This window comes from Polyodon spathula, chromosome 19 (genome assembly GCF_017654505.1).
Source record: "Polyodon spathula isolate WHYD16114869_AA chromosome 19, ASM1765450v1, whole genome shotgun sequence".
Taxonomy (NCBI): Eukaryota; Metazoa; Chordata; class Actinopteri; order Acipenseriformes; family Polyodontidae; genus Polyodon; species Polyodon spathula.
In genome coordinates, this window is record NC_054552.1 from 31,744,495 (window position 1) to 31,772,438 (window position 27,944).

Below are 27,944 nucleotides of genomic sequence, written 5' to 3' on the forward strand. Positions count from 1 at the left end.
TATGATGTTAAAGTCTTATCAAAGATTAATTTGCAATTCCCAGGGGTGTGTGGAATTGTTTCAACCGAACGTTGCCAGAGTATTTAGATTCGTATTGCCATGCGCAATGACTCTGTTTGCTCCACATCTGTCAGTGAGATATTCAGAGCAAATCAAATGAAAGAGGCTTTGTTTGCATTAAAACAATGCAGTCCCCCCCCCCCCCCCCCCCCCCCCCCCCCCCAGGGAGCCCTACAAGAGAGCATGCCTCTCCTCACAGGTCTTCAATCAGGGCACTGACATCACCAGGGCCAGCAAGCTTGCTCCTGATACCCTTCTTTGTCCTTTATTGTGAGGAAGGAATGCGTAGGCACTGTTGGCAGGATGATATGATTGATCTGGGCTTTGCTGTGGAGTTTGAGAGCGATCAGTGAAATCAGTTTAGCGCTTGCCTGAATTAAATCTCACTGCAGTATCACTCGATAGAACCAAGCCCTGTGTGTTGGTTAGATCCAGATAGTAGTGGGCTGAAGATTGATTTGAGCTGTCTGTATCCAGTCTGAGCATAAGGAGAGTTTTAATGATAAAAATAAGTCCTGGCTGTCTATCGGATCACAGTGTCATAGGAGGGCTTAGTAATTTTAAATAAATAAGAGTGCACCTCAATTCTGAGTTGAACACCCCCTGCACTTTAACCAGGGCGTCTCTCACTGTGAGTTGGATTAGTGTTCACTGGGGGCTAGCTTGAGATGACCAAACCCATTTGACTAATAGGGGTATCACGATGCTTCTAATGTCACGATATGTTATGTGTCATGATACAACAAGCTATGTTGTGCTTTTGGTTTTTTATCACGATACAAACAAAACCATACCTCAATTATGATAAGAGATACCAAGAAATAGTGTCCCAGTTCAGTATACGTGATGGATCCATACACCCTGATTCACCGGTGCACTGATCCAGAGGTGACAGCTTGCACAGTTATATGCAGAACACATAGGCCTCATCTTCATGAGAGAAGTGGAAACTGCAGATAAGATCAAGTTGCTTACTATCCAGTATTTGCAGGATATACAGTAGTGTATATTCTCTGCCTACCTCTCTGCACCAGTTGCTGGAAATAATAACGACCAAATGGATTGACACACCTAGCAGAGTCTGTACCACTAAAATGTGAACAGACTTTGAATTGTTGTTCTTGCTGTCAGGGCTCAGGGATTGTGTGTGTTGGCAGTGTGAGCTCTGTTAGAGACTGTTGCTGGGGTTCATTGGTAATATCACAGAGCCTGTGAGTTGTTGTGTTGGCCTCAAGGCTCTAAGGTCTGTTCATCCGGTAAATACTTTTTCACCTGGCTTGTATTAACACAGGTGCTTTCCTTCTGAAGTATAATTCAGTATTGCTAAACTCTTTTGTGTTGAAAGCATCTTGGTTGTCTGTGTCCCGGGGAATATTTCTTGAGGAACGAAGCTGCCACATTTGGAAACAAGATTCCTGCAAAATTATCACTCTGTATCATTACTCCAGAGGGGAGCAGTAATGAACAAAAGACATTGAGTAATTCCTTGGCCTTCAAAGCAAGTCTAATCCAACGAAGCGCTATGAAAGAAATTCCCTGGGCCAGGTTTAGCAATGGCTGACCTTTTCTTTTACAATGCTTTAATTACTTGATTTACCATGCTCGCCCGTGCTTTCACTATGCTTCTCTACACTTTGCTAGGCTTTTTTTTGCACACTATTTTCTTGTAGAAATGTTTTTTTTTTTTTTTTTTTTTTTTTTTTTTTTTTTTTTAAGTTTTTTTTTTTAAGTTTTTTTTCCCCCTTTTTAAAAATGATGGAACATTTGCACCAAAATAAAAAACAAAACAAAACAAAAAAATCAGCAGTCCTAGAGCCTTCTTATCACTGTCCACAGTGCACTATCTGTGGGTCTGGTTACTCACTGCAAACATGCACTGTTGCATAAATCAATGTTTAGCCCCTGTGCTAGCCTAGTGCTAGTGATTCTTTGAAAGAACTGGCTGAGTTGCAATAGAGCTGCAATATAAACAGGTCCTCTATCATACCTGTTTTCCCTTACAGATTTCCACAACACTTGTAGGTGTTCTCTGTATTGTGTCTAGCATATACTTATTGCAAGCGACTGGTCCGGATGTCTGTAGACCACCTTGGCCTGCTCAAACGAATAAAAAAGGGGCCGAAAATCTTTCCTTTTACTGGGGCTGATCTTGGGAATTCCTGAGTAATGGAGGTCAGAGGTCAGTGTCGAGCAGTAGTGTTCAATCCTCCAGCTCTGTCCAGGGCTGTGTTTTGTTTAGTTTTTTTACATCAGTGCTGTTGCTCTGTATCAGTGTGCCTCAGTGACAGTACCTCTGTCTGTGTCCATACTGCCCAGAGGCAGGGTAAGCACAAAACTGCACAATTCAGCAATGCAAATTGCTATGGTGTTTTAAATTCACTGTGTAAAATATTCTGTTTCAGGTTCCTCCTTGTGATACTTGAGTCAATCTCAAAGACATTTTAAGAAGAAACTTTTTTGAACAGCAGCTCAATTCCGTGAGTGCCTAAAGTGTTTAAGGTGGATACACATGCTGTTACCAGGATGTATTGCCTAAGAGAGAGAAGTATTCAGAAGTGAATAACTTCTAGATCTCCATTTGCGTTAATAAGACTGAAACACTATGTAATGGACTTACTTAAGTTCTTAAGTTTTTTTATATGACTAACATAAGTGCATCTCTTGTTTTTATCATTCTTTTTCATGGTGCTCCATTGCAAGTCCCTGTATAAGTCCCTGTATAATTTGTACAAACTGTAAAACACTGGCATGGTCCATTTAGAATTCACTTGAGCGGTATTAATACTCGAGACCTGATTTGAAAACGTGATTGATTTTCCAGCCCCTGGAGGTGGTCTGATGTTTTAAGTGGATTTCTTTTCCACCTGTCAGGGTGCAGGTAAAGCTCGTTCGGACAGTGTTCACAGCTCCACAGGGTTCACCTGTCCACTTCAATGAATGAGAAGCAGTGTGAGGACATCTTAATGGAGCACAGAAATGAAATACAATAAGAAAAACCCTGTTTGTGGAAGTTGTAAGGTAATCCCAGACAACAACGAACACAAGCAGTTGAGGATTTAGTTCCAAACTTTTATTTCTTTATCACACGAAAAATATGGCCACCCCCAGGTTTCTCAATGATACAGGGATGGAAATAAGATAATATATTTTAAAAATCCTGGCCAATATATTTTGACAGGTTTCATCGGAATCTGATCGTTTCAAAGGTCTGATCTCACTAAAGATTGAGCAGATTCCTCCATCCACAATGGTGTAACATTTAAACTGAGCCCCGGTGATTATATCTGAAAGCCACCCCAGGGCATCCCACGGAGCTCAGGGCAGAGATTTGGGTTTCACGCATTCTCCCCAGTGGCACCGCGGACCCCCTTGGACCACGTTTGTGCTTTCAAAATGATACTCTAGCTGTCTAGGGGGGACAGGGGTCAGAGATAATATAGGTAGTTTACTCCCAAGGAATGCATGCAATAATAGATCCTGTATCTTTAAGGCCGATTAGTGAGCATAGCTTGGAGCAAATGTCAGAAGTACAAAAGGGCATGATCTGCCAATGCTGGTTTATGGTTTACAGATAGACGCTAACTGTGCTGGTGTTCAGTGTGCCGCTGAGGAGATCAGTAAAGTTTGAACCATTCCGGGATATATGTGGAATGTAATTAGACATGTCTATACAGGGGTCTGTTCAGTTGGTTACAACTTGGCTATGTTTAAATAATGGCACTGGTCCTTCAAAATAGAGTCCACCAAGGATTGTGTTCACTATTAGTGCCAGAATTAACCTTGCAATAAACCCCAAGTTGGATGAAGCCAGTATACAGTGGGGGTCTTATTACTATCACTGCTTCATAGTGGTAGGTTTCGGGTTGTGTTTCAAAACTGTTTCAAAAACATAGCTTGTGTTTTATTAAAGGAGCTGGCCTTGTCGAAGGCTTCTTCCTCTAATATAACACACAGCAGTAGCATTATCAGCCAATGGTTTCCCAGTAAGGGGTTCCTGCCTGTCTCCTTGGGATTGCTGGAGTGTGTTAGTTACAGATATCCTCTTAACATTCATCACATCGCAGCTCCAGATTCTTCCCCAGTATCCTTCATGTGGGTCTGTTCAGTCTAGATTTAAAGACTGAGTCTGCTTCCTGTATAGCAATAGGATTGTAAAAGAAGGGCATTGCATTTGAAAGCCCTGGCTCTATAATGATACTATATTTACTCTTATAGAATTATAGTATCACATTTTAAATGGGGCAACTCGCATACTTCAGTAGAAGCTATTTTACTGTTACAAGCCATAGCCATTTGAAGAAAGTTAAATTGATGATTCAGACAGAGCATTGGACACTTGCTGGTTCATTTTTTCTCTCTTTTGTGATGAGTACTCACAATGTGTTTCACCCCCTCCCCCTCCCCCTTTGTCATTGCCTTTCTGAATGATCCCGGGAGGGTCAGAGGTCAGGAGAGCAGGCAGCTGAAAATAGTAACCTTTGTGTGGATAGTGTGGTGCCTGGCCACGCCCCTTTTCTCTCAGCCTCTCTCCCATGGCCTGGGGGCAGCGGCTTTGACCTTTGCTCCTGACAGACCTTGACCTTGGTGTTGACGTGCCGGGTTTTAACAAGCGGACGCCCCCCACCCCACCCCCCCCCCCCCCTTTGACAAGCACAAACAACCCAGCGTGATTTGTCATGCTGTTGCCAGGGATGTGTTTTAAGGTTGCTGTAAGCTGCTTTGATTGATCAGGGATACAGTAGCCCACATGATTTCTGTGTTTCCCCTTAGCTGTCCAGTTCTAGTCTAAATGAGTACACATAGAACACCATACAGGAGGAATGTTCAGCCTCTATTTGAAAGTTTTACTTTTTTATAATAACTAAGTGTGTTTTTAATATATAAACACTATAATAACACTAGTTAGTTTTTTTTGTTTGTATTGTTTTTTATTGAAAGAAAAAATAAAGATATTTCTAAAAAGGGTAAAATATTCAAATTTTAAACTCCATTGACAATCAACGAAGAAACCAGAGAGGCAACCATTACCTAAAAGCTGGTTTGTGAGTGTGACAGGAAGGGGGGAGAGCCAGCAAGACGCTAACTGTAATATTGGTCTGCTGTTGAAAAAAAAAAAAAACAGCTATTTTCCCAGGGTGTGAAAACACATTAGAGGGTGCTTATTTATTTTCCATTGGAGTGTTTCTGTCACCTTCTGCTTATGTGCCCAAGATAGACTGTGTTAGAAGTCAATCAGACTTGTTTTTGAAAGGGCTGCTGTCTGTGCAAGTGCAGTTCTGCAGGGACCAACGAGATGAAGTTGCTCAGTTGGAATGCAACAGCAATTATTCATTCATTGTTGTTGGAATCATTTTGTGTGTGTGTGTGCGGCTCAGGAATTGTTTCTAAAACTGGACTGTGTCGTGTTGTCCAGAATCAGCCAGTTTTATTCCACCAGAGAAGAAAGTTCTTTTATAAGTCATCCCAAACCACAAGGGACCAGTTTACAATACCTATAACACCTCGTTATGGATCTCAGTTTGGTTGTGTAAGGATATCTTTCACACATATTACTGCATGATTGTGCTTTTATCAGATGACAAGAAAACAGAAATAATGGGTGGGAAGATTTAAGGCCTTTTACATACAGTTTACGTGTATATTTTACATGGTATACATTGAAAGAGTGTCATTTACACTTTTGGGTAACTATCTTTAGACATTTAGGTATGACTGTAGAGGGAGGGTCCAAGGTAGGTTCTCACTAACCCTCAATGAGTTCCAATGTGTTTCTGCTGGACCTGCATTCTACCCCAGTGGTCCGGGCAGCAGGGCACCACGCATAGGGTTCCTTCCCTGTGAACAGAAGGATGATGCCATCATTAAGCATGTTGATGCAGGCCACTTTGGTCCAATATAACATGCATACAACATTAGTGATTGCACAAATTTCCTTCATTCTTTAGAACTTTTATTCATGGTAGTGCCCTTGTGTTTGTCGATGATGAGTTCTTGAACACATGCGCGTGCTTTGATGTGTCTGGAGGTGTTGAAGTTTTCGGGAGAACATTTGTTCCTGCTGAAGACTTCCAGTTTTGTGTTGTGTCTGTCCTCTCTGGGATGCCATGGCGGTGACTGGGGTAAGCAGAACCAGCTGGGAAAGCTGTTCAGTTGCTACAGCGCTGTTCCTGCCAGGCCCTGGCAGCCCAGCGTATGAAAACCATAAAATCCTGCAGCTCTGAGCCTTTAAATGACTCAGACCGGCCAATACTTTTTGATCCCTTTAACAGAAACCCTAGCCCTGTGACTGAGCAGTGTGTCTTCTTTCACCATCTCACTTTATACACCTAGATCGATCGATCGATTGATCGATGGATTGTCCTGGGAGCTGTGTTATTACATTTCCTGTCTGGTATAGGAGTGAAAAAAGATTAGAATAGCCCAACATAGAAAGAAAAGAAAGCAGTGAAATGGGCACACAGGTCGCTGGTCTTTTGAAGGCTTTCCACTGCTCCATCTGCTGCTGTTTTCAAATAAAAGTAAAAGGCTTTTGCGGACAAATCGACATATTAGCTTGCTCCTAATGCTGCCTCATCACGCTTGCTTATCTGTGTTAGTTATGCATTGTAAAAGTGATGCACTGTGCCTCTGGGACTTCAATTAAATGTGTGTGTTTCTGTGTGTCTTTGTGTGTCTGTGTGTGTGTGTGCCTGTGGGTAGGGGTTGGGAGGATTTTGTGCTTGTGTGTGTGTGTGCCTGTGGGTAGGGGTTGGGAGGGTTTTGTACTTGTGTGTTTGTGTGTGTGTGTGTGCCTGTGGGTAGGGGTTGGGAGGGTTTTGTGCTTGTGTGTGTGTGTGTGTGTGCCTGTGGGTAGGGGTTGGGAGGGTTTTGTGCTTGTGTGTGTGTGTGCCTGTGGGTAGGGGTTGGGAGGGTTTTGTGCTTGTGTGTGTGTGTGCCTGTGGGTAGGGGTTGGAAGGGTTTTGTGCTTGTGTGTGTGTGTGCCTGTGGGTAGGGGTTGGGAGGGTTTTGTGCTTGTGTGTGTGTGTGTGTGTGTGCCTGTGGGTAGGGGTTGGGAGGGTTTTTGCTTGTGTGTGTGTGTGCCTGTGGGTAGGGGTTGGGAGGGTTTTGTGCTTGTGTGTGTGTGTGCCTGTGGGTAGGGGTTGGGAGGGTTTTGTGCTTGTGTGTGTGTGTGCCTGTGGGTAGGGGTTGGGAGGGTTTGCTTGTGTGTGTGTGTGCCTGTGGGTAGGGGTTGGGAGGGTTTTGTGCTTGTGTGTGTGTGTGTGCCTGTGGGTAGGGGTTGGGAGGGTTTTGTGCTTGTGTGTGTGTGTGCCTGTGGGTAGGGGTTGGGAGGGTTTTGTGCTTGTGTGTGTGTGTGTGTGACTGGTAGGGGTTGGGAGGGTTTTGTGCTTGTGTGTGTGTGTGTGTGTGTGCCTGTGGGTACGGGGTGGGGAGGGTTTTTGTGTTGTGTGTGTGTGTGTGTGTGTGCCTGTGGGTAGGGGTTGGGAGGGTTTTGTGCTTGTGTGTGTGTGTGCCTGTGGGTAGGGGTTGGGCTTGTGTGTTTGTGTGCTGTGTGTGTGTGTGTGTGTGTGGGTAGGGGTTGGGAGGGTTTTGTGCTGTGTGTGTGTGTGCCTGTGGGTAGGGGTTGGGAGGGTTTTGTGCTTGTGTGTGTGTGTGTCTGTGGGTAGGGGTTGGGAGGGTTTTGTGCTTGTGTGTGTGTGTGTCTGTGGGTAGGGGTTGGGAGGGTTTTGTGCTTGTGTGTGTGTGTGTGCCTGTGGGTAGGGGTTGGGAGGGTTTTTTTGTGTGTGTGTGTGTGTGTGGGTAGGGGTAGGGGTTGGGAGGGTTTTGTGCTTGTGTGTGTGTGTGCCTGTGGGTAGGGGTTGGGAGGGTTTTGTGCTTGTGTGTGTGTGTGTGTGCCTGTGGGTAGGGGTTGTGAGGGTTGTGTGCTTGTTGTGCTTGTGTGTGTGTGTGCCTGTGGGTAGGGGTTGGGAGGGTTTTGTGCTTGTGTGTGTGTGTGCCTGTGGGTAGGGGTTGGGAGGGTTTTGTGCTTGTGTGTGTGTGTGCCTGTGGGTAGGGGTTGGGAGGGTTTTGTGCTTGTGTGTGTGTGTGTGCCTGTGGGTAGGGGTTGGGAGGGTTTTGTGCTTGTGTGTGTGTGTGCCTGTGGGTAGGGGTTGGGAGGGTTTTGTGCTTGTGTGTGTGTGTGCCTGTGGGTAGGGGTTGGGAGGGTGTGTGTTTGTGGTATTGCATATCTTCCTCTTGATACAGCACTGATTGTGCACTTTTATAATTAACAACAAAGTTTACAGATTCTGAACAGATTTTTAACACATTTGAAAAGAGAAAAGGGGGACCTCGAACTTATTTCTAAATCTTCCAGTTTTTTTTTTTGTAACCCCTTTGTTTTTTTTAATTGCTTTTCCTGTACAATGTATTAAGAGGAGCAAAATTCAGTTATTTCTGGAAGCAAAATAAATGGCATGCGTGCAGAATTCCATTTAAAATGAGATAAACGTTTGCTTTTTCCTTTCTGACATTGAAACCAGAGGGGCCCAGGTGGAGGAATGGGGTCAGGAGATTGCCCTGCCTGAGCCTGCTGGGATATCTCTGGATATGTCAGCCCTGTGGGACCCTTGAGCAGCTCCAGCAAGGGGGGCGTGAGCTGTAGCTCTCAGCCTTAGCCAATCAGGACAGTCTACACACACACACACACACACACACACACACACACACCACTGCTCTGCCTAGTTCCTAGGTTTCTTTGTCAAGGAGGACCAGAGTGAGGTGCCTTGAGAGAGATAACAAAGACACACTGCCTCTTTCAGGGCTAAATGATCTTTTTGTGGTGTTTTAAACTGGTGATGACTGCTGCAGCCTAATCAGTTGTTTTCACAGTGCTGTATCGAGACAGCCATGCACGTGCACTGAAATAATATTTAAAGGTAGTTCATCCAGGGTTGTGGTTGAAAAGACACAGTCCTTTAACTTGCTGTTTTCACAGTCAGCCCATTAAGCACCATAATCCTCATTTCAGAACAGGCTACTTTTGTAATTTTTGGAGCATTTTTAACTGGCATCTACCTGTTTTCATTTTCTCTTTAACAATGTTGCTAGGATAACTTATTGTAATTAAGTTAGTCAAATTACGTAGTACTGTTTGTGTCCTGATTTGGTTCTTAATGGGTTAATGACAGGTGTTGAAACTTCATTCAAGGAGCTTACTCATCGACAGCAGCCTGCGAATGGAACCGCTGCAGATCCACTTCTGATCTGTACAGAACCGCTGCAGATCCACTTGTGATCTGTACAGAACCGCTGCAGATCGACCTCTGATCTGTACAGAACCGCTGCAGATCAACCTCTGATCTGTGCAGAACCGCTGCAGATCCACTTCTGATCTGTACAGAACCGCTGCAGATCGACCTCTGATCTGTACAGAACCGCTGCAGATCCACTTCTGATCTGTACAGAACCGCTGCAGATCGACCTCTGATCTGTACAGAACCGCTGCAGATCGACCTCTGATCTGTACAGAACCGCTGCAGATCCACTTCTGATCTGTACAGAACCGCTGCAGATCCACTTGTGATCTGTACAGAACCGCTGCAGATCGACCTCTGATCTGTACAGAACCGCTGCAGATCCACTTCTGGGGTAGCTTGTAGTCGTGGTGCATTGATTAGGATGGTGAGATGGTGTGCTTGAATTTTGCAAGAATAAAAAAAATCAAAAAAAACATCTTTGTCGATTTACTCCGTAGCTGGTCTGTTCTGTGATGAGTGAGACAATAAAGAGTTTAAAAATGATGCCATGTATGCTTATTAGTGAGAACTTCTCTTTTAATTGAATTTTTAATTCTTTTCTCAGTTCTGAGGCAAACAAGACTTAAGCACCGGCTATATGAAAGGGTAGCAGCCCTGACCTGTTTATCTGTCTGCAGCAAAGCGTGAAATTACTAATAGATTGTTTATGACTGAATCACTGCACAGAAGCAACAGTTACTTGTTAACTAATTAGCAAGTTAATGGCTTGCTGATTTTATTGATGTCCTGGGAATTTATTTCAGGTGACAACTTTGCTGCTGGTAATATTTCAGATCAACTAGGTTGAGGCGTCTTGAAGTACTGCTGTGCTTTTTAAATGATTTATTACGGTTCTTAAAAGAAGTCTGCTTTCAAGAGACTGGATTTCTGGACTGATTTCTTACCAAGATGTTTGTTAAGCTTATGTAAAAGCGATTTGTGCACCTGGCTCTGACTTTTTCGATTATAAATGCAGGTTGCGAGATTTGAAAACCCTTTTTATTTTGTTGTTGAATTACATTTTCGGTACTGTGTTTGCAAATGCTTGGGGAAGCTAAAACATGGTAATCCAGTCCTACAAGATAAGGTGCCGTCAATTACTGTTCCCAGATGAGACTTCCTGCTGCTCTTGTGGTGCTGATGGGAACATGAAGATTCGGCTTCTTTTGTGTTCTGGGACTCTCTGCTTGTAAAATGAGAAAGTCATGCTGTTATCCAGAAGGCTGACAAGCAGGTGCCATTGTAAAACACAAACAACACATTTTTTGTGTGTTTCCTGCATCATTTTCCACACATGTGGAAAATGATGCAGGAAATCCACTATAAATGTGGCTAGCACATCATTAAGGCATTTCCAAAAGAGACCAAAACTATGTAATTGAATGGGCTGTCCCTCACACAACTAGCTGATTTTGTTATGCAAATGACATCCCCTTCCATGTATTCTGTAATCTACACGGTAGAAGCTGCATCTCTCTGTCGCAAGTCAGTTTCAGTTGCATCTTACAGGCTGTCCATTTCCAAGGCTGCACAAGTTACTGATGTTTCATGACCATCTTGAATGGGGTGTGCCACTGTACAGAACAGACCTTGTTATGGATTCCCTGCAGGAAGCGTTGGGGCCAGTCATTAGGAATGGCCATGTATCGCTCTGGACCAAGTTTATACACTCCTCGGGTTTAGTCGTGTCTAATCAGTAGTGTCGTGGCTGCCTGTGACTGGCCCTCCCCCCGATTGACAGTGTTATAGCTAGGTGGTTCTCATTTTTTGTTCCACCCCTATCTATTTGAAAACCGTGTGCAAACAATTCGCAGTTTTTATACAGTGCTTGTAGGAGTGTGCTGTGTTCAGTGCTCTGCTCTCTGTATACACTGCAGTGTCCTGTGTGTTCGGTGCTCTGCTCTCTGTATACATGCTTGTAGGAAGCTCTCTGTATACATGCTTGTAGGAGTGTCTGTGTGTTCAGTGCTCTGTCTCTGTATACACTGCTTGTAGGAGTGTGCTGTGTGTTCAATGCTCTGCTCCCAGTATGACACTGCTTGTAGGAGTGTGCTGTGTGTTGGTGCTCTGCTCTCTGTATACAGTGCTTGTAGGAGTGTGCTGTGTGTTTGTGCTCTGCTCTCTGTATACAGTGCTTGTAGGAGTGTGCTGTGTGTTCTGTGCTCTGCTCTCTGTATACAGTGCTTGTAGGAGTGTGCTGTGTGTTCTGTGCTCTGCTCTCTGTATACAGTGCTTGTAGGAGTGTTTTGTGTGTTTGTGCTCTGCTCTCTGTATTTTGCTTGTAGGAGTGTGGAAAATGATGCAGGAAATCCACTATAAGTGCTGTGCTTCTATTCTGTGCTCTGCCTCGGTATACAGTTCTTAAATAGGAGTGTGCTGGTGGGTGCTGCTCTGCTCTCTGTAAAAAAATCACAGTGGCGGTGTAGTAGTGGGGCTGTGTGTTCAAGTGCTCTACTGTATGCAGGCTTGGTAGTAAAGTGGTGCTGCGTGCGCTGCTCTCGGTATACAGTGCTTGTAGGAGTTTTCTGTAGGAGTGTGCTAAAACTATGTAATTGAATGGGCTGTCCCTCACACAACTAGCTGATTTTGTTATGCAAATGACATCCCCTTCCATGTATTCTGTAATCTACACGGTAGAAGCTGCATCTCTCTGTCGCAAGTCAGTTTCAGTTGCATCTTACAGGCTGTCCATTTCCAAGGCTGCACAAGTTACTGATGTTTCATGACCATCTTGAATGGGGTGTGCCACTGTACAGAACAGACCTTGTTATGGATTCCCTGCAGGAAGCGTTGGGGCCAGTCATTAGGAATGGCCATGTATCGCTCTGGACCAAGTTTATACACTCCTCGGGTTTAGTCGTGTCTAATCAGTAGTGTCGTGGCTGCCTGTGACTGGCCCTCCCCCCGATTGACAGTGTTATAGCTAGGTGGTTCTCATTTTTTGTTCCACCCCTATCTATTTGAAAACCGTGTGCAAACAATTCGCAGTTTTTATACAGTGCTTGTAGGAGTGTGCTGTGTGTTCAGTGCTCTGCTCTCTGTATACAGTGCTTGTAGGAGTGTGCTGTGTGTTCGGTGCTCTGCTCTCTGTATACAGTGCTTGTAGGAGTGTGCTGTGTGTTCGGTGCTCTGCTCTCTGTATACAGTGCTTGTAGGAGTGTGCTGTGTGTTCGGTGCTCTGCTCTCTGTATACAGTGCTTGTAGGAGTGTGCTGTGTGTTCGGTGCTCTGCTCTCTGTATACAGTGCTTGTAGGAGTGTGCTGTGTGTTCGGTGCTCTGCTCTCTGTATACAGTGCTTGTAGGAGTGTGCTGGTAAGTTTTCTCCCTGCTTCTTGTATTTGTCCCTCCTGTGCTGTTTGCTGCGAGGCTGACTGGATGGCTCTCTGAATCCTCAGAGGGGAGCTGCTTTAGCATTAATTCATATGGAATGGTGGGATCCTGCTCCGGGTGGGTCCCAGTCAGTTGTTTGGTAAGGCAGTGCTGAAGTAAATCGGACACATCCATACGGCTATATCCTCCTCCTTTTAATGAATTAAAAATGTTGGTAATCGATCAATCAAACTGGTTATTACATGAAATATAATGGGAGTAACAAATGATGGGCACCCAATTGTGTTAAAGGCACTGCTGGACAATCAAGGCTTTTAACAACAGACTACTCTATTCTATCAATGCCCTTGCATTGCAAAGTGCACTCAGACAGTACCATAAACAGGTCCATAGCAATAGTCTCGAATACCTACATTAATATAGACCCCTAAATTAGTAGCAACATTATTATCCCAGTACTGTCCCCATACTGTTCTTCCATTGAAATATGTGGTTGCTAAGCGCTGAGCAGCAGCTCCATGCATGATTGGTGCATGTAGGGGCTGTGTCAAAATCACAGTAATTATCAAAAGCCTGTCGGTATTGAGTGGGTGCCACTGAGGTCCCCTCTAGCCCCAGAGCCAATAAGCCCATCTGTCTCTCTGAGGTGTTTCATTTAGACTGCTCTTCATATCCAGCGCTCCTGAAGAGGCTGACCGACTGACCGCTCGCTCTGGGTGTTTCATTACTCAGTGAAAGGGGTTGGACATCATGTTTTTAAATTGACATATGTGTGGCAAAATCAGCAAGGACTCTCTTTATGGAAATGGCAGCCTTACATGTATTTATTGATATATACAAGTTGCATAGCCCTTTTTTGTAAATCTTTTCTTTTTTCTTTTGGTCACGATGGGCAAGGTAGATTTGGTAGGCATTTTTATTTGTTTTGTCTGATTGCTGTGCACACAATAGGACTGAGCTCTCCGCAAATGATTTCATTGCATGGCTATTAGTTAAAAGATCACCTATACTTTGAGTTTAGCAACCAAGTTCATTGTACCTCGTATTTATGACAACATGACAATAATACTGTGTGTGTGTGTGTGTGTGTGTATAAACAGTTGTGCATAAACTGAATAATGTATGTTACTTGGAATAAAGGCGTTTCTGTATTTTTTGCTGTCCTAACGTTCTTGCCACAGCCCAGTAGAACTCGCTTATCTTCGCTCAGAGCTTATACACGATTCCACCTTTACTAACCCAATCCATGCCTTATCTGCTGCCTGTGCCGTTGGAAGAAAGCACCAGAACTCCCAAACACTGGCACGCCGTGGCAGCACAGCTAATCAGAGTGAGCGCTGAACTTTCTCTCCCTCTAACTGGCTGAGTGACAGGCAGGCAGGCAGAGAAAGGTGGGCTATCCTCTCCAGGGCTGTAAACAGAGCGACGTCAGCCCCACGTGAATGCCCGTTTTGGCCTAGTTTCTGAAGAATGGCTGCAATTTTCTGTGGATTGGTGCCAGTTGGCTGCTCGGACGAGATAAGCCATTACTACTGCCAATTGAGTGAATGGTGGATCTGAGCATACTGGTGTGTGTGGGTGGGGGGTGTGTGTGCTTCATAGAAAAAATGCATTCCTAGAAAGCTGTAGAAATAAACACTGTGGGCACTTTGAAGCTGGTGTTACGCACAGATTGCAATTCTAATGCTTTACCTCTATTGCAATTCTATTGGTATTACTCAGGATGTTCTGATCAATTGATTAGAGATGTGTAACCACAGTATTGTTACTGCTGTTGTGGATCCTCTCTGATATTGACATTTACCCTGACTATCTGCTTCATTTGTCTTGTTTATGTCATATAGACCAGCACACTGGAAAAAAAACGGGCTAAAGAGATACATATTTAAAAGTTTCTGCTCCAAATAACAAGCCCATTAATATGTATGAACATCTAGTCGGTGCAGAAAAAGCAAGCGTGGTATGCTGCAAGTAAACACGCTGTGAATTGCAACTCTATGCATTTTAAAGACCCATGCACATGAATATATATGTGCACACACACACACACACGTGTGAGTTATCAGTCTCGACTCTAGGTGTGGGTTTTTGCAGTGTCTGATTATGAACTTGTTTTTCTAATAGAGAAGCAATATTGCATTGATAACATCAGCATTGCTAAGCCATATTGTGTTCATATTCATTTTTTATTTCTGAAATTCAGAACTCCAGTTATTTTATTTTTTTTAAAGGGACTGTCTCTTTAAGGCAGTGTCTGCTGATTATTTTAACATTGGGGGCTCTGACTATCCACGGCATCCCAGCAGTTTTACCCTGGGCTGAAACTCACCGGGTGTGTCTAATGATGCCATTGTGTGTGGCTGTTATTTAACAGCTATAGAGCCCTGTTTTAAATGCACACTCCTTTATACCCAGCGGAGCGTGAACCGCAGGACCTCCCCTTTATCTATTTAACTCTCCAGGATGGCCAGATGTTGAGCTATCATTCCCCAGCCGAGGAGAAGGGCTGCATTCTTCCTATTCGCAGTGCGCTGACACCTTTCAAAATAGCAGCCAGACTCATCCACCCCTCCACAAAGCCAGAGTCAAGTTTAAGGCTTCAAAAATAATTGAGTACAAAATAAATACATTCGTCATTCACACAATTGTTCATTTTATGTGCCAAAAACGTCATTAAATGTTTCGTTTTTTTAAAGAAATGATTCTGAACGGCTCTAAATATCCCTAAGCCAGGTACAATATGTACAACACGGATAGAAGGAGAAAGCCTGCTTAATAATGAGAAACTTGAATTCTCATTTCTGAACAAAACATTTTCTTTTTTTTGAACAAGGCTAGAGAGAAAGTAGAAAAAGACGCACACAATATGATTGCAATTCTACAGCGACAGATTGTATCGCATGCTATTGGTAATATAATTACATCTATTGCCCAGGGCTAGTGTATAATGACATTCTGGATGTTCGTTCCACCAACAATCACTTCTTGAAATTATCTCTGGGCCAAAATCTGAGATAGAGATTGAATGGGAAATCTATTTTAGCGTAGTCGTGTTGCTCTCGATCCAGAGTAAATTCAATGCAGATGACTTTTGTGGGACCAGAAGTTGGAGGTTTTGGGATCAAGGAGCCCCAGATTTTTTGAGAAGCAGAGGCTTGGGAGAGGGAGCAGAGTGGGAGGTGCTGTAAACACTTTAAGTGTTGAGTCAGAGTAATGTTGAATGCTTTAATGTGCAGTGCGTGCATTAGGAAGATAGTGTCACGCATTAAGTAAAGGCATGGGGAAGGTGTTTCTTGTGATGCAGTGTAAGCTAGTACGCCTTGCACCAAAAAGAAACTACTCCACATGGTGACGTTATGATTTTATGATTTAAAAAAAAAAAAATTCAGAGTATGATTTCATAACTGAACACAATTTACGCTGACTTTATTACGTGTATTTTAGTTTTTCTAGTATGAAGATAGAAACCCAGTTTCTCGCACAGCACTAAAACTCATCAGTGATGTCCATCCAGAGCCATTGTCACCCTTATTGCTGATCTGTATATTGACCATTACATGATTGTGGGGATCCTGCACACAGTCTATATCTCACTTTAACTCCACCCAGTGGATTTCTGTGGATTTCAACTGCATTAGCAGAAAACAGAGTGATTTAAGATTATACCCTGCCACAGCCAGCAGTTGTTAAAACCAGAGCCCTGCATTATTGTATTGGGTGAAAGCAGTATGAAGTAGCACGAATGAGAGAGTAATTAAGTTGGGAAGGCAGGCTTGGAGATCAGGCCGGTGGGAGGATTAGTCTTAATAACTGATTTGCTTTCAATCACATGGGTGTTTGCACGTGATAAAGGGTTTTGCTTTTGGACTTCCTGTGATATTTCTGTGAAAAACTACAGTTAAGGTTGAATATGTTATTGAGTTTTCTATTCCTACAATAATATGGAGAATTTGCACGACTGAAAGTAATTGTCATCGCTATCTATCTATCTATCTCTATCTATCTATCTATCTATATATCTATCTAATATTGAAATCATGTTGAGATTGATTAGTCTAAGAAGATACAAGTTCTAATTTAGCTCCTCAAGGGTAGATCTGAAGTCAGCTAGACTTGTATATGGAGGGAAATCACCAGGATTTATACTTGTCCTTCCAAATTACAAAGAAGCGTGTTTGCTGCATAGATCCTGATCCTAAGCTATGGGAGGGACCTTGTGGTAATGTAAGCAGTAGTCAAACAGCCCGCATCTTTTCATGATTCGCTGAAATTGAAAGGAACGGCCAGTCATGCTTGAACGAGCCCAACCCTTCCTGAATGTTAAACAAGCCAGTCAAGAGAGACGAGGAGGCCAAAGAAGTCGCCTGATCATGTGAATTATTGATAAGTCGGTTGGTTCAGGATTGATATAAATCACCCCAAAATGTTTACAAAGTTATTGATTTTGAGAATATTCTGTCTGACAAATGGCTAGTACATAACATACTAGACAGAAACACGGGGCAAAAATATAGGAATGATTATCATGAGCGGAAGACCTGACCGTCAAAGTTTACTTTCCATCACTAGTAAATTCTGTACCAAGCTCAGTGTGGTTACTACATCTGATACTGCAATTCGTTTCTTTCATTAAAACCCTGTTTCATATGAGGATCGTGCTATAGGCTCATTATTAGTGTTTAGAGGTTTGGACATGACCACAAGTGATCTGCATGCTTGTATCTCTTATTGTTCCGAATGGCATCGTTTGGGAATGGATTCCCTCCTTTTCAATGGCTTACCGTTGCCTGGGTGTGTTGAATTGTATGGCGCGTTGAGCTATTCATTCTTATCGCTATGTTACAAGTGCTGAAATGACACACATTTCTTTGATTACAAATCATTTCAAGAAACAAAGGATTCTTGTTTTCAGTTAATCAAGTACAGCTCTGCATTCTGGTGAAAATCTTGTGTTGGCAATTATCGAACTGATCCCTTAATGTTCAGCATGTGTTTGAATGGATCTTTTCTAATTAATGCTGCTCAGATGTATCTGTGGGCTTTGTTGTTTGCTGTGAATGGCTTCTTCTTCAGGGCTCAGCCTCGGAGAGTGCAGAGCTGTCTTAAAGAAGCTCAGCCTTTGTTCCCCATGTGCTGCTTTTTACAACAGGAAGATGGCTTAAAGAACGACATGCTTTTTCGTCAAAGCTCTGCTCCATGCAATGCCTTTATATTTGTTCATTAATTACCTGGGAAGCCTCGGGATTTATAGAAGGCCGGCGAGGGATGCAGTTTACAAGCCACAGAAAACCTTGCCAATACATCTTGCTTTAATTGCGAAGGCCAGTTATTGTGTTATTATTCGTTGCAGGCCCCATGGACAAGCGCTTTTCACGTCATTTCAGATCCTGTTTAGAGTGAATGTATTCCTGGCCTGTTGTCAGTCATGCATTTTGTTGTTCGTTTTTTCTTTCTTCTCTGTCAATCACACTGAACTGTTTTGCTTGGTGCTCGAGAGCCTGTGATTAGCTGCTTTCCTTGTGTTTGCCAAAGTGAAAGTAAAAACTGGATTGTAGACCAAGTCCAAGTCAAACCCGCGATGTTCACTACCTAGATATCCAGCGTCCAGAGAGGATTGTATGCGACTGAATGTTTGTTTTCAATGTATAACCCTATCGTACACAGGGCTTTGTATACCAGTCATGTTTCACTCACTGGCAAAGCACAGGAAGCCTTATAATGAGATCATTTTATGAATGTGCTGTTTCGGTTTAATCATGGAAAAGAGCTGGATCTACATGAAAACTAAATCTGTTTCCTTCCTGTTACTGCAAATCGTATTTCAGTGCAGCTATTCAAAGACCATTGAAGGGTGACACTTTGTTCTGAAATAGCATCATATTTGCATTATTTATAGCTCTAACTTACATTATTCATGCTTCATATTAGAAGGACCGTTTCTCCCAGCGGGACCTACAGTAAATGACAGATGATGTACATGAAAATCAAAACTGTGTGGCGAGACCGGAGCTTTTAATGTCTTTCTGAGAGATGTGCACCACTGAGAGATGTGCACCACCCCTATTTTAATATCCAGCAGAGATGTATGATACAGTAGAAAATGAATGTAAGGGCGGTAAAATGTAACTAAACTGCTGGTATGGTATGGTGTGGTTTAAGTAGGTTGTAGCCTGCTGTGTTAGTGATGACTTGTGGCTTCATAGCCACACTTAAAATTGGAACCCATTTTTACTTGTTTCATACTGGTAAATAAATAAGCTTCATAGCAGCTGCATTAATGCAGGCGTGTAAACAACAGTTTATTTACTTTTAGACTCCCCATCATTACTGCAAGTCTCCTGAAATGTTCCAAAGACATTTGCATGCGTTAATGGGATGTTCTAACCAGTCTGTGTTGTTGGGGATGAAACGATGTGAAAGACGGAAGCAGGTTAACGCTCTCCATGTTTAATGTATGAATGTTAATAGCCCTCACCCATCTGGGCTGGCCTGATTACAAGGAGTGATGGAACCTCTCTGGCAGAGAGCTGCTTCATGAACAGATGCACGCTGATTGCCTCTGACACATGGGAGATGAAGGGGATTGAGCGCATTGCCGGAGCGCCCCCTCCTTTTAAATCGGAGGGATGAATAATGTGCTGACGGTCCAGCATTAAGACTCCCCGGAGTTGCTCGTTTTTGCATCTTAGTCTTCTAGTTGTTCACTGGGAGATTACTGAAAGCACTGGGGAATGTTACTCCTGCCTCTGAGCTCGCCACTTCATTTCAGCAATCTGATGGCTTGTTTTATAGCAGCTGGGTTTCTGATGTTTAGTACTAATTGCTGCTGACAGCAAGGCTCAATCTATGGCTCAGAGAGTCGACTACTTTAATGACCTCACCAATGCAACATTGTTTACCACAAATAGTACAGAATGATAACCCACATCCCCAATATAAAACTTTTTTGAAGGTATCCCAGGAATTACGCAGGTTCATTTTCAAAGGCATCTTTTAATACAGAACGCTTTCCTGATGATGCATCAGTGGCCAGCGGTTTTATAACGTGCACAAGAGTTCACTACTCTGAAATTGCCTGCATTTGCTTTGAAATCTGCCTAACCTTTGTCTGGGTACATTTGTTGCTGCAGTAATTTTGCTTTCTTCATGACCAGCACACCACTTGTAGGAGTGCCTATCTGGTTCCATTGCACATGTGGTTGAGTGATAGCATACTTTCAAAGTGGGGTGTTCGCTTGAGCGGTCAGTTGGTAACTCTGAGGTTCTACAGTATGATGAATCTGTACAGTAGTCATGTTTGCAGACTGATGATTGTAGGTTAGTTGGTTAAAGTGGTTGAAGGTTAAGAGAAATCCTTGACCAGCGCTATTTAACACAATTCCACGCTATTTTACTAACATAGTCATGAGGTCTAGAGCGATTGTTCTGGCACAATGGGAGTGGCTGGACTGTGATAGGTTGGTGCTTCAGGGCATCTGCTGCATTCTTTCTAGTGATTTCAGAGACAATTATTTTCTGTACGCTCTCCAATTAGGGGTGTTTTAGATTTGAAATTGCTAAGTTAGCTCTGTTTCTGTGCTCATTCACTAAACAGTCCTAGCTATTTGAAGTAATTGGGGCCAGGTGACAGTTAATAGTAACAGGCTGATGAAAATCAGCAAACCAATAAATACAACAAAATGAAAAAGTCTTGTGTGTGTTTGAGAAAAAGAGAGCTGTAGCTGAAGAATTCTTCAGATAATAACATCTGGGCTTTTTTTTTTTTTTTTTTTTTTTTTTTTTATTGCTTTGAGGCAGGAATGCAATAATTTGAAGTCATGTCAAGAATCCGGCAGGATTCCACTTCAGAATGGTTTTCATCTGTTCTTATCCGTTTGCAATAGATCCTTCCTTCCCCCACCCCCGTGATTCAGGCTGGAATGTAGCGTGAAGTTCATGGTAACCCCTCCTCCACACCGTCCGTACGAAATATGTCATCGGCTGCGTAATTAACAGATAAGACCAGAGTAATTGGCATCAAGTTATTTTTAGTCGTGTGCGTCAGGAAGATGATGTCACAGTGCTGGGCTCCCATTTGGCTCCTACAGAAACATTTGTTCTCTTTCTTACAGCAAGCAGTATTTAGTGAATATTATTAGTAAGTCTCAGATGCAATCTATTTGAAGTATTTCCCAGGATCAAGGTTACCCTTCATATTCAGGTCACTCATACTTTAGATAGATAGGTAGGTAGGTAGGTAGGTAGGTAGGTAGGTAGGTAGGTAGGTAGGTAGGTAGGTAGGTAGGTAGGTAGGTAGGTAGGTAGGTAGGTAGGTAGGTAGGTAGGTAGGTAGGTAGGTAGGTAGGTAGGTAGGTAGGTAGGTAGGTAGGTAGGTAGGTAGGTAGGTAGGTAGGTAGGTAGGTAGGTAGGTAGGTAGGTAGGTAGGTAGGTAGGTAGGTAGGTAGGTAGGTAGGTAGGTAGGTAGATAGGTAGATAGATAGATAATCTTATTTATTAGTGTAGATTTCAGGCAAAGAAAGAAAACAGTTTGATTATAATGATTATAAAATCGGTGTTCTCGTACATTCTGGTGCTTGTTAACCAGCCCTGTTCCCTCTCTTCCAGCGATGGCTGATTTCCACGTCCACCCCCAGTCGGTGCAGGTTGAGGAGGGGGGAGTCAGCCGCTTCCAGTGCCACATTCACGGCCTGCCTGAGCCGGTCGTCAGCTGGGAGAAGAACGGGGTGCCGGTGGACACAGACAACGAGAGGTAACGCAGTAATGCATGTGTTTCCAATCCTTTAGAACTAGCTCTGGAATGAGAGAAATGGCACTTTTAGGAAGTACTGCTCTAATTGTCCATTTTTCTGTGAAGTAGCAGAATCTAGAGGCTTTCAAAATTAACCCTGTAATGCCCAATCATTTTTGAAAGGAGAAAAGCTTCTTTATTTATGGAACTAGATTTCTTGTACAAAACACTGTTTTTTTTTTCCTGGAACATAATGTACTACATATGAAAAGTGATAGCTTTAAAAAAATAATTATGCATATGTGATACAGAAATGGGCATTACAGGGTTCAAATTAAATCTTAGGGGTAGATTTAACATAACAGATAAACAAAAGATGTCCAGAAGTACATTCATTCATTTCAGCCAGGACCCCAACGCCCACTTGAAAAAGGCCACTCTGTAGTGTGACGTCACTGTGTTTTCATTCCCAGTGGAAATGACTCTCCGTTTCTCTGGTGTCAGGTACACACTCTTACCCACCGGCGTGCTGCAGATCACAGGAGTCCGAGCCGAGGACAACGGGATCTTCCGCTGCGTTGCCGCCAACATCGCCAGCGTCAAGCGTAGCCTGGAGGCCAGGCTCACTGTATCAGGTCAGTGTATCCAGACCACTCTGGGATACAGTGGTGCGAAAAAGAGAAACTGAGAAACAAGCGTTCTGAGAATTATTTTATTTAGCACTACTACTGTACAGTAGGGAGGGTCAATCTGTTCAAAAACACATAGCAGACAGAAACATGAACAAAAAGGTAAACGCACATGCATTTACATGGATAAATCTGGTGCATAAGTACAACATTTAATCTTAATGAAATAATGCTATTTCAGATTTTTCACTGAAACAGTTGATTAGTAAATTCTGTGTTATTTAAATAGGCGTGGTGTTGACCAGGTGCCTGTTGGCTGCTTTCTTGCAGCACAAACATTAATAGTGGCACAGTGTAGTATTGTGATCTAAACTTTTTATAACCTTATTTCTGTGTTAGTTTGACTGTGATATCCAGATACACTGATATTTCAGTCAAATGCCATTTAGACTGTCACTCATTTTGCATTACAGTACTTCCCATATTTTTATTTCAGGCTCTCAGTCAGCTGTTTACAAAGAACCCATGATTCTGGTTGGCCCCGAGAACCTCACACTGACGGTTCACCAGACCGCCATATTGGAATGCGTTGCTACGGGATACCCGCGACCCATCGTGTCCTGGAGCCGGCTGGGTAAGCTATCCCAGAGTTCCAGCCTCCCTATTATTAAGATGATGGGACGCCTTGACATTTCATTAATGTATTTAAAACCGGCTCTTCAGGGAAAGCCTGCTGAAATGCAGCAGCCTATTGAGATACAGTAAGATGCATGATTCCAGTGCAATAAATACAATCCCAGCACTCTAACCTACAGCACTCTACCTATATCTTTAAATGTTTCTTTTTTCTTTCCATTTTGCTGTTTGCTTGGTCATGCGATGTAAAGCTGGGGTATGGGGGGGGAATTGTTCTAGACACAATCGCACTGTCTTTGTACAGTAGACATCTTAATGAGTAGATTGTACAGTAGTTAGATGTTAATCCAGTAATGATACTGATGTCATTACAATGTGTTTCAATGTTTTAACACCAATATCAAAGCACCCATTGTCCGATTTCTCTTGGTTGACAAATTGTACGTCACCGTCACCCTCCTTCCCCTTCTCTGCTTTTCCAGGACGTTCCTTATATTGCTTTGCGTTTGGCTGGCATGGTGGGCTCTGTCCATATTAAATTACAATGAAAAGGCCTGGGGGAGGCTGGAGAACAAACCCAACAGACAAACACTCATTCTTCTTTAAACTGGAATCTTTGCTTTGTCTCTTAATGATCAGAACCCTTTTTCTCATTCCTCTCATATAACCAAACTCATTGCAGGACTTATAATACAGTTGCATCTAAAAGTTCATTGGATACAGGATTAAATGGAAGGTTTTCTGACAACTATACTGAAGATCTATACCAATTATTTGTGAAGCCTTTAGTCTTTTTTTATGTTTTATTTAAGATTATTATTTTAGGCTCAACATAGAATAGAGAAATCATTGTGGCATGGAAGAGTCTTGCATTTTTATGGGGTATGAAATTTGATGTCTGATTTGATGGATTAAATTCAGTTCTGAATGTATCTAACTGTTCTGTTGTTGAATAAGGCTGTCTAGGACAGTTACATGAATATCAAGATTAATTTACATCATTAAAACAGACTGCGTCTAACTCTATCTGACTGCAACGTGTATAATTCAGAATTGTTTCGTTGAAAGTTATGATTTTAAACAACAACTGTGAAAATTGAGCTTTGCTGTTACATCATTTCATGACATGCATGTTATGATAAATATTTCTATACATACACTTATTGAATAGGGCATTACATTACTTACAAGATGCGAATGAGGAAGAATTACTCAGCATCCGATTCAACAGCCCTTTCAAATATGAACAGGTTGTGTTTAATCCTTGGATTAAAGGGTATGCTTAGAAACCATAAGAAGCTCGTTTTATGCAAACCTGCACATGTGCTTCTTGAAACTAGGTTGGCTTGTTGTTTGGTTGATATGGGGCCGACCATATGCTGCCATTTCCATCCTCAATATGATTGCTTTGCTGTGGCAGCCGGCCATGTGCGATGTATTTTAAAGGCAGGCCATTCATTGCACTGTGCGAGTCTTTTAACACCTATCAGTTTGAGTAATGTGGATGACAGATGTCTGCTAAATGATGGAGCGTTCAGATCAGTCAAATATTCCAGGATCTTTAACATGCCAAAGTGTCTTCTCATACATTTGAAGAGAATGTGATAGCAAGATGCATAGCAGCCTTGAATCAGCCCTCAGGAAGAAAACCAGGGGCTTACATTAAAGACCTTGACAAGCTGGTATGCAGGAGACCCGGAGAAGCCACATTAGAAGAGAGGGGATCTTATTCTGTAGAAACCATGGCAACAGAAATATTCTCACCCTCTTAGAAAGAGCAGCTGTGAATGCTGTCATAACACCAAATGGCTGTCAGAAGCTGTGTTTGCAGACCGTTACATCGTGGCAACTGGATCTGTGTCATTTGTCCGTCATGCAATTCTACAAGGGCTGCCGTAGGATATGCGTAAGGATACATGACACAATGTGAGATGGAAGTGAATCATCTCCTTCTGATCGATTTGATTTTGAAACTATAGAAAGATCAGACACGTTATTTCTCCTGGCAGTTCATTAATCCAGTGTTCTCTTGTGCAGTGTGAACCCATTCCTACCTAGAAGGACCAGGTGCATAGGTTAAATCGGACCCGTTCTAACATGGTCCTCCCTGTCCCCCAGTGCATGTCTCAGTTCAGCCCCTCTGATCACTCTTGTTTATCTTCTAGATGGCCGCCCGATTGGAGTGGAAGGCATCCAGGTGCTGGGCACAGGGAACCTGATGATCTCTGACCTCACAGTGCAGCACTCTGGGGTGTACGTGTGTGCGGCAAACAAACCCGGGACCCGTGTTCGAAGGACTGCTCAGGGTCGCCTCGTTGTGCAAGGTGAGAGAGAGTGGTGATAATTCGGGGTATTCGTTACGCATCCCTGTGAGCAGGCAGAGTAACAGCTTTGAGAATCCAGCCGTCATTCTTTACTTACAAACAGAGTTCGTTTTTGCAGGTTTATGTAATTCCTTGGGAGAAGTTTGACCTTAACATTGACCTTATTTGGCGATGCAGCTGTTACAGGTTGACATACAGCATATTCCATACATTTAGTTTAGCCAGTAAAACAAAGCAGCACCTTTATAAACTGCTACCCCATTAAGTTTGGCAGTCATGTGTTGTTTATCAGGAGTAAAATGTCATAACAGAATTGATGGGCTGTAATGAGCAGATGGTCCCCAGCCCGTTCCTGCTACACACTCCATTTACCTTGGATAGGTACAGAGCAGCAGTACGATCAAACCTTCACCTAACATCCCCCCCGCGGATCACAAGGAACAGGCTTCAGAGCAGCCTCTACAGCTGAATCTGAACAGTGAAGGAGTAGGACAGAATCAAACCAAATACTGCATTCAGTATTTATACTGCATTGTAAAAACACACTTGCATAAACCTGACTATTAACAAAGACATAATTCTGGCATTGCAAAGAAAGTGCTTTTTTTCATTTCGCTGACAGTGATACAGTATCATGGTTTGAAGGGGTAATAAGCTGGCAGCAGCCTTTTTATCACAAAAACGTACTGCCAAGAAATCGTCTAGTTTAGTTGACAGTTTCATAAAGAACCCAATTAATCTGTAACGGCACGCTAAGAAAGGTTTAACAGTAGCCTGTTACCAGGCAATTGTCATACAATTTAAAATAATTTCCTATTGTAATGCTGAATAGACATATTTCTGTAGAAGCTTACAGGTAATGAAGACTCATGAAGTGGTTTTTTTGCCAATAATTATTAAGGTAATTGCTTTTGTGATTTCCAATTAAAGGAGTGATAACCAAGGCTTTTAAAATCCAACTTCTTGCCCCTTTGCTTAAGCACCATTTTTTTCTTATTGTTCCCCCTATTATCGCAGCGCCAATTATAATAATAATCTAAGTTAAATCTGTAGCTTCCTGGTCATTTCCTGTGCTGTAGGTCAGCCTCACTCGTATGGTATGGGCTGAAGCCAGAGCACAGCAGTGTCTCATTTTATTAGTGCTGTGCAGTGGCATACATCTGAATTCACTGCCCTGCCAGTCATCCCATTACAATGACTGAGCTCAGTAATAAAAGCAGAGATCCTGGAGAGCTGTGCCTCTTTCAAGACAGGTCCGCCTTCTCCTCCAGAACCAATAAAACAGCCGTAGAAACATGCATATGTCATAGGAAGCCTTATAAACGTGAATGATCATTCACCAAATGCATACATGCTTTCTCATTTGTGCACTTGTTTGTCAGCTGTGTAAGTGAATCCTCACAATGTACAGAATGTATTTTATCACTGCATAAAATGTACATTAGAAGAAGTCCCTTTTTATTAAATCATTATTGGCAGTGATTCTTTTGTAATGCAGTACTTGTCTCTATCATAAATTACATCCATAGACGTCTAAACAATGCAGTATATGATTTTCAAGGAAGAGCAAAAGGAAGGGGCCACACAATATGCAACAAGGCTTATACAGGACTGTTAAATACAGTGATACTGAAGCATCTATTTAGGGTGTTTTTCTCTGTAAATATGTAAAGTGTCAAGGAAAGCCCTATTGTATTATTTTCAACATTAGCGTTTAGATAGATTGTTGCTCCATTTTTATTATTATTGTTATTATTATTATTATTATTATTATTGTGTGTGTGTGTGTGTGTGTGTGTATATATATATATATATATATATATATATATAAAGTATGTATGTGTATTTTTATATTATACTGTTATTTAAATTAAGTGGTACAGTTGTGGTAGTTTTGTATTTTTTTTCTGCGATGCACTGTACAGTGCTTTGAGATACTATGTATAAAAAGCGCTATAAAAATGCAAATAAATAAATAATACGGCTAAATTAAAGTGAATGACCAATTCATATTACATCAGTCGAGTTCATAGCCCTGCCATTGCTCATTTTCACCTTTTAGAATTATTACTGTGAAAACATATGTGTGTTTTAAAAACCTGACCGAGGCTTGTATTTCTTAAAAAAAAAACAAAAAAAAAACAAAAGAGAATTCAAATTGTAAGAATCCAGGTGATTTATAAGAGGCTCACACCTTTAGGATTTCAGATTTTCCTGCTTGTAATTTGCAGTGACTATTGAAAGCAGTGGTGTTTATACAGTATGTTTTCCCAAGGAGACCCCACAGTAAAGCAGAGATGAGCCCCTTTTTTCATTTTAGTGGGGATCACTTCATCCCCCACACAGGGTTAAGCTGGGAGACTTGTGCTCCTGACCCAGGTAATTCAATCCAGCACTGCACACAACAGTCTGTGGCTGGGGTGGGATCTGGCGGTTTGCCATCGCAGCACAGGCAGGTCCCATCTGTGCTGTGTGTGGCAACAACCAGTAACCAGCATCACAGAGCAGAGGGGAGGGAGGGAGGAAGCAAGGAGAGGAGAGTGGAGAGAACCTGATGCTTAGAATTGTATTGTTGACGACAAAACGAAAGTGCCGTTGATCCCGTAATCACAAACTAGGAGAGGCACTGCTGCAGTGCACTCTTTATTCCTGTCTTCCCCTTACTCTTCCGACATTGGAGCAGTTCTCAGGGTGTCTGCTTAACTCATCCAAACTCCCTGGAGAGGCTTTCCTCTGGAGGGTGAGGGAGGTAGATAGTGTTACCCACAGGGACAAGGTGTAGGAAGAGAGAGGGGGCTGGGACGGAGAGGGGGAGATGGGAGGGGCCAGGTTGTTTTTGGTGGTGCCGCTGGCTCCATGCCAGGGTCACATCTGCACTGTGTGCTGCAATGGGTTGATTACATCCGTGCCAGAAGGCTTGCTTGCCTACAGGTCGGGTCCCTCGCTGAAGGGAAGACCATGT

The 27,944-nt window shown here is 42.7% G+C and overlaps 1 protein-coding gene across 1 annotated transcript in view; it reads left to right on the top strand.

Moving 5' to 3' along the window:
- The window catches only part of LOC121294264 (immunoglobulin superfamily DCC subclass member 3-like), a 58,547-nt gene that overhangs the window by 16,140 nt on the left and 14,463 nt on the right, over positions 1-27,944 (top strand). Inside the window, exons 4-7 of the mRNA XM_041217828.1 lie at positions 21,270-21,414; positions 21,898-22,028; positions 22,519-22,656; positions 24,824-24,982. Coding sequence (XP_041073762.1) covers positions 21,270-21,414; positions 21,898-22,028; positions 22,519-22,656; positions 24,824-24,982 — 573 coding nt within the window. The remainder of the gene's footprint in view (positions 1-21,269; positions 21,415-21,897; positions 22,029-22,518; positions 22,657-24,823; positions 24,983-27,944) is intronic.